General features: G+C 40.2%; 1 protein-coding gene across 2 annotated transcripts in view; it reads left to right on the top strand.

The window, feature by feature from the left end:
• Nucleotides 1-16,366, top strand: part of srgap3 (SLIT-ROBO Rho GTPase activating protein 3) — a 119,296-nt gene that overhangs the window by 22,884 nt on the left and 80,046 nt on the right. For both annotated transcript variants that reach the window (XM_083570729.1, XM_083570728.1), the window contains exon 2: nucleotides 13,400-13,595. In XM_083570729.1, coding sequence (XP_083426855.1) covers nucleotides 13,400-13,595 — 196 coding nt within the window. The remainder of the gene's footprint in view (nucleotides 1-13,399; nucleotides 13,596-16,366) is intronic.

The raw sequence follows: 16,366 nt of genomic DNA, 5'->3' as shown, positions 1-16,366 counted from the left end.
TGTTCAGGTTCATGTTAGCATTGCTCCACTCTGCACAGTGTTTCAATTATTTACACTCACTGTAATTGCACAGAAGCTTGATGTTCCTGTTACATTGTGATGAAACAGCACCCAAAGTGGTCTGCTTTTGTTTGTGATTGTCTCTGTTAGTATACATTTTACAGCATGCATCATTGCTCTAGTTTAAAAGACTGCTTCAGTCAATGAAACTAGCCTTCTGTATTGAGCAATTTGTGACTCGTTTTCCATTATGCACACTGTCCTGAGCACAGACTATGTACTTTATAGTCACTCACCTCTTCAGTTCTGGTCTGGAGTCTATCCCAGAAGCACCTGAAGTGAGATGGGACTATATGTCAACTTGGGAGGTGAGAGGAACACCAAAGGAGAGAAAGCTTAAGTGGATATGGGGAGAATATGTGAGACTCTGCATGGACAAAAACACGAGGTGACGGTTTGACCTCTGGAGCTGTGACACAATTGCTGTGTTACTCGTTTACTCTTTCTAAGCATCTTTGTTGTTTTTAGCCTGAAAATCAGTGTCATCTGTAGTTTTAGCAATTGACCTGTTTAGAGTGCGGCAGGAGAGATCATTAGGCGAACCATTATTTTTCAACCTCTGCTTATGTGTAGATTGAAATGATTTGTTGTTTTTTTCCATTTTTCTCACTTGTGCTTAATTAGACAGAAGGGAACGTATGTGTACTATTGAGTTCTCTATTAATGCAGTTGTGTGCAATTGAATAGTGTTTTTACACCAATGTTTAAAGTTTGAATTAAAATCAATATGTTTGCTATTAGTTTGGTTTAGTTTCACTTGCTGCACATAAAAAAACACACCAAAAGAAAGTGAAAAATAAAATGCATCCAAAAGAAAAATTAATTCATTTATAGGTCTGAATGATGGCATCAGAAAAAGGTAAATAATTATTTTCCACATTTTTTAAACCATTTGATTCTTGCAGTCAGTTCAGGAGTGCCGCATTCCATACTCGGTATGTTTAATTCATTTAATTCAGCCTGCAGTTGGATCAGTTCAGGGTGGAATCACTTTCAGACAGCATTTAAAACTGCATTATGGTACACTTGGAACTGGACTACCACTCTCAGATGCTTTCAAGTCAGCTGTTTTTGTCCACAGCTGTCTGAGATGCCAAAACCAAACCGCACTACGGGCAGACCGAGGTAGATTTCCTTTGAAATAGACTATCCTCAACATATATGAAAGCAATTTTAGACACAGTCTTATGCTCATAAGACATAAGCCTGTGTGCCTTTTTATTCATTACAAATACAGAGTGATATTATTTGAGTTGTTTCCTTTTACACAGGCACTGGCTGTATGTGTGTGTACCAGCCATCAGCTGTCATCGTTGTGGTGTGTTCAAGTGTAACATTCTATTGAAAACAGAAGGCAATGAATGTTTTTTTTCCCCAACTGCATGTCTCTGTTCTTCCATTTCGTTGATGGTTGATTTATTTTTTTGGTTGTTGATGTATGAGGCTGTTGTATATCAGTGAGATGTCAGCAAGATAAAGAAGTGCTAAGTCTCTCTTTACTTTTATTTCATACTTTGTATTTGTGTTTGCTCATGCAGCCAAATTGTAAGAAACAAAGGGCAATTCTGGTGAAGTACACGGCCGTTAGTAGCCATCTAAAAATTTTATTTAATAAACATTTTTACAGTTAGCAAAAATATGTAAAGACAAATAAAGTGCATATATTTAAAAGCACTTTGTAATTCTTGACATTTGAACACTTCTAAAGTTAAAGCGCATTTACAAAGTCATCTAAAGCAATGGTTACAAATGTCAACCCAAGAGTGCATTACATTATATTGTAACTTCAGCTTTATCTATGGGTCATTACTAAACCTTGATACAAGATAAGATCTCAGTCTCAGGTGAGATGTACAGACATGATAACCAACATAAATATTCCAGCACACTAGACTTTTCTCTTATCTCACCTTATCTGTCCTTCGCACTATTCCTTCCATTTTCTTCACACCATGCCATTCATATTTTATAGCCTAATCTCTCGTCTTGCACCGAGCATGTTTACAGCGTTCTGACATCCTGTGTCCTGCTATGCAGCTGCATGGATTAAACGATATTGTCTCAAGGTCAATGTAGAGCACTTCTTTTTCTCCATCATCCTATCAGAATTTAGATAAACTTTAATGAGCAATGAACAATGACCATCTACATTGATTAAGCATGATAGGAGCAGGAGCTGTACTTCTGTTTATTGATTGATAGTGGAAATAATTGAGAAATTACCATCTGATCTCAGTCATCTTACCAGAAAAGTCTGACTCAGTTCAGCGCCACCACCTGGGAACTTATCATCCGACCAGTGTGATTAGTTCTATGTTTGATCAAGTCAGAATCTATCCTTGTACATCCCTTTCATTATTTAATTTTAAATTCATGTCAGTTTTTATTTCTGCCCCCGAAATTTGTGCTTTTTGTGGCGTGTAGATAAGTTCATGTGTGTGTAGGACACTTTTATACCATTGCTACAAAGACAATGTTTGATCAATCATATAGGGTACAATGAATTCATATTATAAGATTTTTGATCTGAAAGTCACGATTTTAACTTATGGGTGCCTAAGCAAGGCTCCAAACCCTATAGGTGCTCAGTTGTATAAATGAGATAAATGTAAGTGTCTCTGAAATAGGGCATCTGTCAAATGACATAATAGTAGATGTAGTGTCTCTTTGTTCACTTCATTCTGTTAGCCAGGGCTCTCCATTCTTTTGCAGACAACAGACCAGTTCCATTTTGAAAATATTCTTGTGGACTTCCTGGTTGGGTGTGTTTCAATGCTAGGTTGATTTTAATGTCTCCTAAAATGGCAAAACACTATAAATGTCTATAGAGTGTCATCTCTATAGACAATTTTCCCTAGTAACCAGGTCACAACTTTCTTGTGACTTGGTAAAAACACTTCCATAGCTCTTCCATAACTACTATGTGTTTGAGGACTCTGCTGTAGAGTGACAATATGACTTATTCATTATTATGCATAATTTAGTAATCACTTGGACACCTTATGTTTCTATAGTTATCTGTTTTTATGAAGCAGGTTCTCCAAATCAAATCTGTGAGCTTATAAAGGCCAGAAACCTTAGATGGGTGTTGGATGTCAGATCATATTTGCTGTATTTTCCAGTCTATCAAGTGCTGTGGACATGTGATGCTGACTCAAGCAGCACAGCTTTTCTTGTGAGCATCAGTAATAGGAAAATGTTAGCAATGATTGATAAATGAAGGATGTTACATCAATTAATGTCAGCCCTCATTAACAAAGCATAAAATCTTCTAGAACTTAAGACATATTGTTATTTAATGTAATGGATAAAATCTTTGCAAATGTATTAAATATAAAAAATAAAAAAAGATTTATTGAAGCACCTTTGGCACCAATTACAGCCTCAAGTCTTTTTGAATTTCATGCTACAAGCTTGTCACACTTATTTTTGGGCAGTTTCTCCCATTCTTCTTTGCAGAACATTTCAAGCACCATCAGGTTGGATGGGGAGCATCAGTGCACAGCCATTTTCAGATTTCTCCAGAGATGTTCAAATGTGTTAAAGTCTGGGCTCTGGCTGGGCCTCCCAAGCACATTCACAGAGTCGTCCCGTAGCCTTGCTTTTAACTCGGCTGTGGGCTTAGGGTCGTTGTCCTGTTGGAAGATGAACGTCATAAGGACGTCTTTGTACATTGCTGCATTCATCTTTCCCCTCTAGCCTGACTAGACTCCCAGTTCCTACCACTGAAAAAACATCCCCACAGCATGATACTGCCACCACCATGCTTCACTGTAGAGATGGTTTTGGCCAGGTGATGAGTGGTGCCTGGTTTCCTCCAGACATAACAGTTGTCATTTAGGCCAAAGAGTTCAATCTTTGTTTCTCATTGTCTAAGTCCTTCATATGCCTTTTGGCAAACTCCAGGCAGGCTGTCAGGTTCCTTTTTCTGAGAAGTGGCTTCCATCTGGTCACGCTACCATACATACTTGATTGGTGGAGTGCTGCAGAGATGGCTGTTCTTCTGGAAGGTTGTACTCTCTCCACTGAGAAATGCTGGAGCTCTTTTAGAGTGACCATTGGGTTCTTGGTCATCTTCCTGACTAAGGCCCTTCATCCAGATTGCTCAGTTTTGCCAGGCGGCGAGCTCGAGGAAAAGTCCTGGTGGTTCCAAATGTCTTCCATTTATGAATGATTGAGGCCACTGTGCTCACTGGGGCCTTTGAATGCTGCAGAAACTTTTCTGTACCCTTCTGTGCCTTGATACAATCCTGTTTTAGAGGTCTACAGGCAATTCCTTGGACTTAATGGACTTTCAAAACACTTCTTTAATGTTGGCATAATGGGGGCAAAATTTGCTTGTAGAATTTTGAGGAAACTAATACATTTAATCGATTTTGGAATAAGGAAGTAAGATAAAAAAAATGTGGAAAATGTGAAGCGCTGTACTTCACAGCGAATACTTTCCGGATGCACTGTATTAAGTTTACTAGATAAACACAATGTACTTGCTGCATGTACAAATGTGTGTTATATAATATTTGTTTGATTGGTATATAAGCTTTGATTAATACTGGTGTGCCATCACCACTTCAGTGGGCATTTAATCCTGTTGCTAGTACATCACCACATCATGCTCAAAAATAGCAAACAAACACATCAGTCAGATGTGATTTGATAGAGCGGTAATTATTATTGCTGTATTTCTTTGTGTTTTTCCACATTTATATTATATATTATATATTTTCTATATATATTTATTATTCAGAGGAAAATTGCAGTTGTATCATAAAAAATATAATTAAATAAAAAGTATACAGATTTATACAGAGCTTGCTTGCCCTTCGTGAAGCACACTTAGTTTCTACCTGTGAGAGCACTAGTAAAAACTAGTAAAACATTTTTTTTTTTCTAATTTACTACAGCAATTTCTATTACAAAATATTGATTTGACAACAACTTGAGAAAGTAGAATCTTTGTAATACTGAAATGAATTTAAGAGTTTTTAAATATTTTATTATCCATGTGTAGATTTATAATCCATTATACATCTAATCCAATGGAATATCATCTGATCACATGCTTTAATAGAAAAGATTAGGCATGAGTGAAATCTGTCTATTTGTTTTGTATTTGTTCACAAAATGACTTACATTAAAAATTTGGACAGAGGAACAGTGCAGAATCATGAATATTATAACATCACAACATTGACGATTTGTCAAGATAAATGTCAAAGTTTGTAAATAAATGTTAAATAAAAAAAATATGATACAAGAACAGTGCTATAAGACACTGAATGGGTTTAAATAGACTTTGGACATGCAGCAAACGAGAAACCATTAATGCATGTTATTAGCTGTAAATCCATTCTTCCACTTTATCTTCTCCATCGGTAAGATTGTCTGATTAGATCATTGTTCTCAGGGGATCATCAACCACTGTCTAGACACATCATCTCTTTCCAGAAAAGGTGAACAACTCCTTGAGTGTTGGTATAGATTTGGCAGGTGAAGTATGTCGTATTAGGTTACACTAGGATGGGATCATTTCATATCAAGTGCTTAGATGTTTTGTTTCAGCTCAGAAAAAAAAAATCGGTGAACTAGTACGGGTGAAGGGAGATTTGAATGCCAACACATCCATAGACATCTTATACAATTGTGTTTTGGGACAGTTTTTAGAAGAAGCACATATGACTGGAAAAGTACTTGTCCCAATACTTTTGTCTATATAATGTAGACCATATCCTTTTAATTTACATGTGGCTTTCAGTAAGACACAAAACTAAAAACAGCACATCTTAATAGTTAGAATAAAACTCCACATGGGGTTATAACCCTTATTTCGGGAACTCCTGATAGACATTTTGGCTTGTGAAACAACAATTTCAATAAGAGAAAAGCTCCCTGATTATGTACAATATACAGCCAAATGTTTGTTGACACCTGCCTCTCACACACACGTACTAGTTGGACATTTCATTTCATAGATAGACATAGATAGTTCTCACAAAGTCGAGAAAATATGATAAATTAACCCCAATCTTATCATCCCTACACTTGCTACCTGTTAAGTTTCAAATCGTCTACAAACTACTCTTACTTACTTACAAAACACTAAATGGTTTAGCTCCTATTTATCTTTCTAGTCTTCTAACACGCTACAATCGGTCATGTTCCTTGAGATCTCAAAACTCTGGACTTCTAGTAGTTCCTAGAATAGCAAAGTCCACTAAAGGCAGTAGAGCATTCTCACATTCAGCTCCTAAACTTTGGAATAGACTTCCTGACAGTGTTCGAGGCTCAGACACACTCTCCCAGTTAAAGTGTAGATTAAAGATGTATCTTTTTAGCGAGTCCTACTCATAACCCACATCACATCATAAACTTGTGCTCCAGTACATCTGATCACATGCACATTATCAACTTGTGCTTGTTGATATCATGAACAGCTGCTACGCTAATTCCTCTCCACTGCTTCTCTTTCTTTACTCATCCCAAAGCATCCTGAGGTTGCTCCAGCCCCAGTCACGTCCCACCTCATGAAGATTATAGACCTTTAAAGAAGTAGATGCCGACCCCACAAACATCCCGAACCATCTAGAGATGTACCAGCGCCATTTGGATCCCACTTCATGTGGTTTGCACATTGGACCTTTTTGAGTGGTTAAAGGCTCTTGAATAGAGAAGCTGGTGTTGGATCTATGATGACCGCAAATGTTGAACTGTTTTTTGAGTAGATCAATAGCTCCTGGTTCCATAATCCCAAATGACTGTATAAGACTGTAAAAAGGACATTACTCATAACCACACACTCCGGTGCTCATGTTTGTTCTCACTCTCCAGTGTTTTGTATTGTTTAATGATTTATAATCATACTCTTGATATTACCCAAATGAGGATGGGTTCCCCTTTTGAGTCTGGTTCCTCTCAAGGTTTCTTCCTCATAACATCTGAGGGAGTTTTTCCTTGCCATAGTCACCATGGCTGCTCATCAGGGGTAAATACACATCGCTCACCTTAACTCTTAAAATTCTGTAAAGCTGCTTTGAGACAATGTCTGTTGTGAAAAGCGCTATAAAAATAAACTTGACTTGACTTGAGATTTAGTTTAGAATATCCTCTATTCTTCTGTCATGGTTCCCTGGTAGTTTGGTGGTTAGGATGCGGCGCTCTCGCCGCTGCGGCCTGGGTTCGATCCCCGGTCAGGGAACCAACCCCAGCCACTCGTAGTGCCGGTCCCAAGCCCAGATAAATGGGAAGCGTTGCGTTAGGAAGGGCATCCAGCGTAAAAACGTGCCAAATCAAACATCTGCTGTGGCGACCCCTAACGGGAGAAGCCGAAAGAAATTTTTTTTCCTCTATTCTTCTGTGAAAGGCTTTAGACTAGATTTCAGAGCATATATGTGTGGATTTGGCATCATTCAGTGACAGGAGCATTCGTGATGCCAGGCACATGATGTTCAGTGCAGTTGAGGTCAAGGTTCTGTGCAGGCCTCTCAAGTTCTTCCAAAGCAACCTTGACATATACATTCTTTTATATATGTTGTATTAGTATTTGGACAATGCCTTTGTACTTTATTTCACAGTGGCTTTGCGTACTGGTCGGCAATGCACTGTAATTCAGTGTGCTGTTGTTTTATTCTTCCCTTGTTCTCCTTTTTTGGCATTTATTGTGCTGTGTTGCATTGTTTGCACAGGTTTCGACCCTTCCACTTTATATAGTCCTGTGTGGAGGTATGCTAATGTGGAAGTTAATTCTGTGTTGTCTCGTATAACTGTGTTGTTTTTTGTAACAACTGTGGAATTTACTAACTGTATATGGTGAAGACATGACAATACAGCCACTTGATATGACTTAACTTGACAAGTCAGGCTTTGGGGACATTGTCACACTGGAGCATGTATGGGACACTTGGTTCCTGTAAAAGAAAATCTTAAATCTACAGAATGCAACTATATTCTATAAAATTATAGCGTTCAAGTATATGGTAACAGTAAATAGATAGTAAATAGACAGGTGTCAACAAGAGAGTCAGTGTCGATCTTCAGCCAGTTTGTTGAAACAGCTGTGACATCAGATTGCAGTAGTCTTGATCTTCCAGGTCAATACAAATGGTAAAGAACATATATATATATATATATAATATTCTAAAGGCTTCCTAACACAAATTTACAAGGCATACAATGGTGACATACTGTGGTTCTGTATCCTCCTGCCAGTACCACTATTTCTCTGAGCTGAAATGTTGTAGGGGGAGGTACACACGGTATAATTAGAGCTTTGCTTAATCAGACCACAGTATGAGGTGGAAATCCCTTCTATTAAAGGTTAAGCTTATGTCTAATTAAGCTTTTATGCATTTTTGGCTTTTATTGGCTCCACTTTCTTACCTTGCACTATATATAGAGTCATGTCTTATTCATAAGCAAACATTCTAAAAGAACAAGACATACATTTTCTATTTTTGAAATTAGTCATCCTTTTTGTATGATATCTATACATATAAACATATACACATTTTTAATAATTATTTATTTTCTGTTTATAGTTTGAGACACTATACAATGCTACAATTATACTGCAACAAAATTATAGTTCTACCCCGAATGCGGAAACGTTTTTTGTAATCTAAAATGAGCGGTATTGGATCTTATCTTCAAAAAACTAGAAATGGTACGAGTTCCTGGTATGGAAAAGAGTACTGTAAGTGTAGTGTGCATGTGATTGTGTTCTGAATAACTGATTGCTCATGCACATGGTCTCTGCAAGACTTTCAGGGCTCACTTACAACGTGACCTAATTTTTTCAAGCCCGCCCGCGAGTTCTCGTGCTGCTGGTGGTTTTGAAGTCCTCTCTTTATAAGAGCAAGTCTTGCCTGCCATTCATGCGAATCTATGTCAGATGGTTCAGGGGCGTTCCCCTGGGCTGTGCTCTTTTTTGTCATCGAATACATGCAGAGAACAGTGAAAGAAATGGTGAGAGAAAAAAAAACCCCAGATAAACCGTACAAGAAGCCATGGAATGTTTAAAAGAATGGCATCTCCTGAGCTGTGCTTCAGTTTTGCAGTATGTGTGGTGTCTGAAAAGGGGCCAAATGTTTCTAAGTCTCAAAGGCTATATCTCTCTGTGTCTAATGGAATGGGCTAGGTTTCAGTGGTTAACCCAAGATTGGGGTGTGCTACATAAGCAATGGCTAGCCAGCACAAAGAAACAAAGAAATATAAAACACTCTATCCCTCTCAGCTTCAGGGCTGTGTTTACCTTTGAGCCAAATGTCTAGTTCCCTGTCATCACAAATAGCACTCATTTCTACAGTGCCTGAATGTCTAGTATGCAGTTGTAAGACAAGTTTGTGAATCTTTTTTGAATTTTCTGGATTTTTGCTTTAATCTGATCTTCATTCTAGATATAATAGATATAATAAAATACATACACATTCACTCTTAAGTATAGAATCCATTCTAGTTAATCAGAGAATCATTAGTAAAACCAGCAGAACATTCTTTAGCAGCCTAGACCTAAGCCAAACATTTTCTGTAGCTGCCGATTGACTAGCTCAACAGTGAGGGGAAATGCTTGACTTGCTGAAAAAACGTTTTCATTATTATTTCTGGATTTTTGAAAAAAAAAATGTATGAGCAGCTTCTACAGGGCCATATTGCAAGATCACAATAAGGTCTTGACGCTAATCTCAATGAATCCTTATTTATTTTAATTTGATCTTGGCCAACATTTTTTTATTTTTTTGGAACAGCCAGCTGCTGCCTCTGAGACCAATAAAGTAAACTGCTCATGTAACATCACAGGAACTGTAACACACTTGAAGAAAGGCTCCATCTGCCCTCTTGTGCATGCATGTGCTGATAGTCACCCATGACTGGGTTGTGCTGCCTTGATTGAAAGGGGAAATCCCTTCTTCCAGATCATAGAACATGGCCAGTTTTACACTTTTGGACTCTCAGCCATAAGTAATTGTATAGTCATCAGAATTTTGAACTTAATCTGTATAATACATATAAAGCTTGTAATAATAAGTATAAAGGATAATAAAGCAAAAGTTTTCTGGTTACTCCTGGTTCATTGAGTCTTCAGTGGATGCAAGGTGTCCAGGCTAAGAGACACCAAAACCTTGTTGCGGTTGAGGTCAGGGCTTTGTGCAGGCCGCTTGAGTTCTTCAGTGCTAGCCTTAGCCAACTGTGTTTTATTGATCTTTCTTTGTGCACACAGGCATTGCCATTGAACAGGTTCAGCCCCCTTAGTTCCAGCTACATAGGAAATTGAAATGCCAGAACATACAATGACACTATATAGTTTGGGCTAAGCTTGCTTATGGGTGTCATGCTTCAGGTGTCAACAAACCTTTGGCCATGTAAAGAATCTCAATCATATGTCACAGCTGGGCAAAAGGTTTATATATTTGTAATGCAAGGACATTATTAAAAAAAGAAAAAAAAAAGCTTTCCAAATAATAAAAGCTGTTCTAATGCATGTTTACATTTTGAAAAAGACCACCTGGGTGTTCCTCTTGAATAACATTCTGTTAACAGATTAAGGGAGAAGCTGTGTTTTTGTGCAGTTTTGGAAATAAAATGGTAATACACACCAACACTGAAACCTCAGTGGGCAAAATTAAAATAAAATTAAAAAATTTTTTATAAAAAAAAAAAAAACTTGTCTATTATAATGAATTCTTAGATAAAATTAATAAACACATTTGATGAGTAATTATTGGACCTTTTGCACTTATCACAAGTAAAAGTAGATTTTGAAGCTCTTCATATCTTTCAGCCTGAGCAAAGACTTTTTTTTACTGAAAGCTCTGTTTAGCAGTACACTGTTTGTGTAACATGAGTTCACTCAAGCAAGTCACATGTATTCCAGCTACAGTACATGACATATCATTGCACTTACCATTCTCATATTTCCCCCCCAAAAGGGAACTATTGTATGTCAATCATGTAGCCATTTTCCCAGGTAATATAACATTTGATATAGTTTTGTCATTTTACAGTACAACTATATAAGCACAGTATTGTAGTTGACTTTTTGGTAGATTCTTCTTGAAGAAGAACTTCTAGGTCAGCATGGTGGTGCAGTGGGTAGTGTTGTGACACACAACTCCAGGGCCCCTAGTTCAATCCTGAGCTTGGAATACTTTATATTATTACTCCTTTTTACATGTTTACAGTGTCCCAGTAGGCTTTTACTGGGTACTCCACTGGAATCCTTCCATCTCCTAGAGTACATGCTACATGTGAATGTGCTTGGTGATGGCATCCAGGGTATGTCCCTGCCTCATGCCCAGTGTTGCTGGGATCTAGCTCCAGCATGGCAGTGCCTAGGACAAAATTGTTACTAATGATGAGTGAATAAAGAATCTTCTTACAAAATATGCTCTAAAAGATGGACTTATGTATTATGCTAGGTGAATTTGCTTTATTTAGCTTCAACCTTAGAAGCAGAGCAATGAAATATAGAGTGCTTTTTGAAGCTGTATGACAAAGCCACTTTAAAAATGAATCATGAATGAGTTTTTATTCTTTGAAAGCAGCAACAGTGACGTGACTTTCTTTTATAGAATATAGTGATGTTGGATTTCTCTGTGGCCATGTTAGTCTTAAATAATAAACACAAAGCTGCACAGTATAGGACTGCAGAATGGTTGTCATCAAGGCGTAACTGTGTTCTTTGTTGTGAGATTCATGACAAATCTCATCTTATCTGTAGGTAGCGTGATGATTTTACCATGCCCACCAAAAAAATACAAAATAAAGAATACATTACTGGCTAGCTCTATTTGGGTAACATCTAGGGCAGTGCTTGAAATTGATCAGCCCTAGAGAACAATCAGGCATGATTAATTAAAAACCCTGCTGTTTTTGTTGTGACAGGTTGTATATGACAAGGTCAGCAATATAAGCACAGAAATAAATTCATTAAAAAGTCACACAAGTGATTGACTTTGCTTTCGTTATGCTTGTATAAAGGATTATTGTTTCAATGTTACATGCACAGGCTTTTTTAAACCAGATTTTTTTAAAAAACAAAAGTAAAACAAAGTAAAGTTGTGTTAGTAAAACAAAACTCTAGAAAACGTGGAATAATAAAAAAAAAGAAATAATGATATAATCCATAATTTGAAAGAGGTATTTAAACGAGTTTCAGAGATCCATACCTTCAAACAACAATCAAACAGGAAGGCAACAATAGGTGCATAAATATTAAAAGCGCAGAACTTTTCTTTCGTAGTGCTTAAAAAAATGCTGATGAGAGCAATAACAGTGTCATTTATTTACAACAGGTTTTTCTATTTGAAGTATTTGAAACGTTTCATTTAATAGAAATCATTATTGATGCAGCAGTGTACTGTAGCAACTATCAGCTGATAAAGCAAAAGCTTAGCAAAATCAGCAATCATTTGAAAAATACCACATGTTGGATAAATGCTATTATAAATTTCTAGCCTTATATTTATATTTTTTATAAAGCTTAAGTAAGAAGTCACATCATGCCCAAATTTTCTTTTTAAGAGTACCTGGGACAAGCAAAACATCATATATGGAACATTTAATCACTGGTTCACCAAAGGGTTTTACTTTCTTACAAGACTGTGTAAGTGGTGCTTGATCATGCGATTGATGGCACTCCCACGTCCACAAAGACAAATTTTTATTTCAGTATATAGCAATAAAATGCCACAATAAGAATTTGAAATTAGTGAGCAATACCTATAAGCTTCCTTGCATTTTAAGCCATTAAGGAAGATTTTCAGCCTGCTGATTCCAACATAGCTGTCTAGACACAGTGCTCCCTCTAAAGGACTATAATTCACATTCAAGACTTTCCTCATGAAAAAACAGCTCAAGGGTCGATCAATGAAAAATGTATTAACTATCCTATTGGGCAAGTAAAAATGCCATTTCTATTGCTCATTGTCTGCGTAAAAACCTGATTGGACTTAGAATTTATAGTGAATGCAGATTATTAATTTGGGAAGTTAGTACATTAATGCAGACAAAGAGAAACAAATGAGATTATAAATTCTTTGTGTTGGGATAGTCTTTTTTTTTTATTATCTCCTGATGCAGCTTGGATATAGTGTTTGTAACTTTGGCTGTGAGCTTTGCTGTACAAACTTTATTTAAAAAAGGAAATTTTAGTCTAGACATTAAAAAGTGATTTATCCACTCCTGGAGTAACAAAATTATTATTATTTTTTTAACACAATAATTATTTTTTTCAAATCGCAGCTAGACTGATCATTCTGAGATGCTTTTCTGGATATCGGTCCAAACATGTAGTTCATGTTAAGGAGTTCATCCTTTCTAACGTTTTTAATGGTCTGTGTTTTAGAGATCCGTAATCAACTGGTGGAACAGTTCAAGTGTCTGGAGCAGCAGTCAGAATCTCGGATTCAGCTGCTGCAGGACCTACAGGAGTTTTTCCGCCGTAAAGCCGAGATTCAGTTGGAGTATTCGCGTAGCCTGGAGAAACTAGCTGAAAGGTTCTCGTCCAAGATTCGCTCCTCCAGAGAACACCAGCAGTTCAAGTAAGCCTAAGGGTGTGTGTGTGTGTGTGTGTGTGTGTGTGTGTGCGTGTGCGTGTGCGTGTGTGTTCTTTAATTGTGCTGATATATGTGTATGTCTGTGGGTTTTATGAGGATTATGATACTCTGCAGAGAATGGAGCTCTTACAATTATTATATAAGTGCACATATCTAAGCTGATCTTTATAAAACATTAGTCACATGATTTATACAGATTATCAAGAATGAAGGCTTCACTTAACATAAGAATACATTTAAATTGCTGCATGTATTGTACTTTTTTCTTTAATATATTTGTAATTATGTACCATAAGTTTTATATTTTACATATATTGATGTATTGCCATGTAACATAGCCCACTATTGAGTCACTGTTATTAAAACAACAAAAGACGACATTATGGACCGTTTTTGATATAATTTTTCTTTCAGTACACTGTTTCTTTTAGTGTAACATAATAATAGGTTTACAAATTTCAATTATTGCCTTCTGTCTTCCATTTTGGCACTTTTGTAGAAACTGAGAAGCAGCCAGAGGTATTAAAGTGTGAAAGTACATGTTCGGTGTAGATAAATAGCTGCTTCACGTCAGGTATAAAGAGTCAGTTTATTGTTAATTATAATTATGTGTATGGTTATTCATCAGACACGACTTTATAACTGTGACAGGCTTAGCGCTGGGGTGTATGGGGGTGTGTGTTAATCTTGCTTTTCCCATGTTTTGTGCTTACAAATTATTTACATTAGGAATGCATGTGTCAGGCTGCAGACGCGGAAGCCGATATAGTCCGATCATTGTCCTTTTATTTCAACAACCGTACAACACAAAAACACTCATAAGCCGTTGAAAACAACAAACAAAGACATCCGCTCGATACGCGTTGTCCGCTATGAGTTCGAATGTCCCAAGCATAATCCATAAAGCCTTCGGCAATGAGTAATCCAAGTCGGAAGTGGAATTTGCATATACAGCCGGCGGTCGAGCAGCCACGCGATTGTCCAGCTTGACAATATAACGACCGACAGCCTGTGACTCAAGAACGTGAGTTTATGTAGTCTGATCTTTCATGAGCCACAGCTGTCGGTAATCTTGGGAAGCAGCGTGACTGCTATCGAGGGGGGCGTGGCAGGGTGAATCTCTGACAGCTACAGACGGGGGCGTGGCAGGGTGAATCCCTGACAGCTACAGAGGGGGGCGTGGCAGGGTAAATCCCTGACAGTACCCCCCCCTCCAGGGGCGACACCTGACGCCCCAAAACCCACCTATGCCAGGCGGGCCAGGGCACTCCGAGGAAGGCCTCCTTAGATGCCTGGGAGCAACGGAGGCCTGGTGAGCATTCTCTGAGGAGAGCCTGAATGGAACAACACCTTGCAGGAGGATCCGGAACGGAGCCACGCCCTCGGTGCTGATGGGAGGCTGAGTAAAGCCCCTGGCGGGGATTTGAGCCGGAGCGACCTCCATGGCGGGGAACCGGAACTGGACGCCAACCATGACAATGACCGGGGAGTGGAGGACGTCCCGGGCGGAGACTAGGAACGTCGTACCACCCTCTGAGGGACCTGGAGGACCGACGTCGCCGTCAGAGGGACCAGGAGGACCGACGTCGCCGTCAGAGGGACCTGGAGGACCGCCGTCGCCGTCAGAGGGACCTGGAGGACCGACGTCGCCGTCAGAGGGACCTGGAGGACCGACGTCGCCATGCGGGGATCCTGTGGGCGATCCGTCGTCCTGAAGAGGACCTGGGGGCGAGAAGTCGCCCTCTGTGGAGCTTGGATGCGATCCTTCGCCCTGCGTGGAGCTTGGATGCGATCCTTCGCCCTGCGTGGAGCTTGGATGCGATCCTTCGCCCTGCGTGGAGCTTGGATGCGATCCTTCGCCCTGAAGAGGACCCGGGGGAGAGACGTCGCCTTCTGCGGAGCCCGGGGGCGAGACGTCGCCTTCTGCGGAGCCCGGGGGCGAGACGTCGCCTTCTGCGGAGCCCGGGGGCGAGACGTCGCCTTCTGCGGAGCCCGGGGGCGAGACGTCGCCTTCTGCGGGCGCTGGAGACGAGCCGTCGCCTTCTGCGGGCGCTGGAGACGAGCCGTCGCCTTCTGCGGGCGCTGGAGACGAGCCGTCGCCTTCTGCGGGCGCTGGAGACGAGCCGTCGCCTTCTGCGGGCGCTGGAGACGAGCCGTCGCCTTCTGCGGGCGCTGGAGACGAGCCGTCGCCTTCTGCGGGCGCTGGAGACGAGCCGTCACCTTCTGCGGGACTGTGGGGTGAGCCGTCGCCGTCGGTGGAACCCGGGGGCAGCGGTTCAACCTCCCTTTCGCAGTCCTGGAGCCGGGGTGAGTGCACAGGGAAACCCCTGGGCGTAGGGGCGCTCCTTGGGACCCTTAGGAGCAGATCGGAGCCTACTGAGCAGCCTGGAAATGAGGTGAAGCCTGCCTGGAGATCCACGAGCGGAGAAGGGCTCGCCTGTAGGTCCACGACATCAGTGGAGCTCTCTTTGGGACACTGAAGTGAAGACGAGCTCGTGGGGTTGCTCGGAGGCGGAGACGAGCTCTCGGGAGGAGCCTGGAGCGGAGACGAGCTCTCGGGAGGAGCCTGGAGCGGAGACGAGCTCTCGGGAGGAGCCTGGAGCGGAGACGAGCTCTCGGGAGGAGCCTGGAGCTGGGCGGAGCTCTCTGGAGGGACCTGGAGCTGGGCGGAGCTCTCTGGAGGGACCTGGAGCTGGGCGGAGCTCTCTGGAGGGACCTGGAGCTGGGCGGAGCTCTCTGGAGGGACCTGGAGCTGG

This window comes from Silurus aristotelis, assembly GCF_946808225.1.
Source record: "Silurus aristotelis genome assembly, chromosome: 2".
In the NCBI taxonomy this organism is placed as follows: domain Eukaryota; kingdom Metazoa; phylum Chordata; class Actinopteri; order Siluriformes; family Siluridae; genus Silurus; species Silurus aristotelis.
The sequence above is the reverse complement of the archived record's forward strand: the minus strand, read 5'-3'. Positions and strand labels throughout refer to the sequence as shown.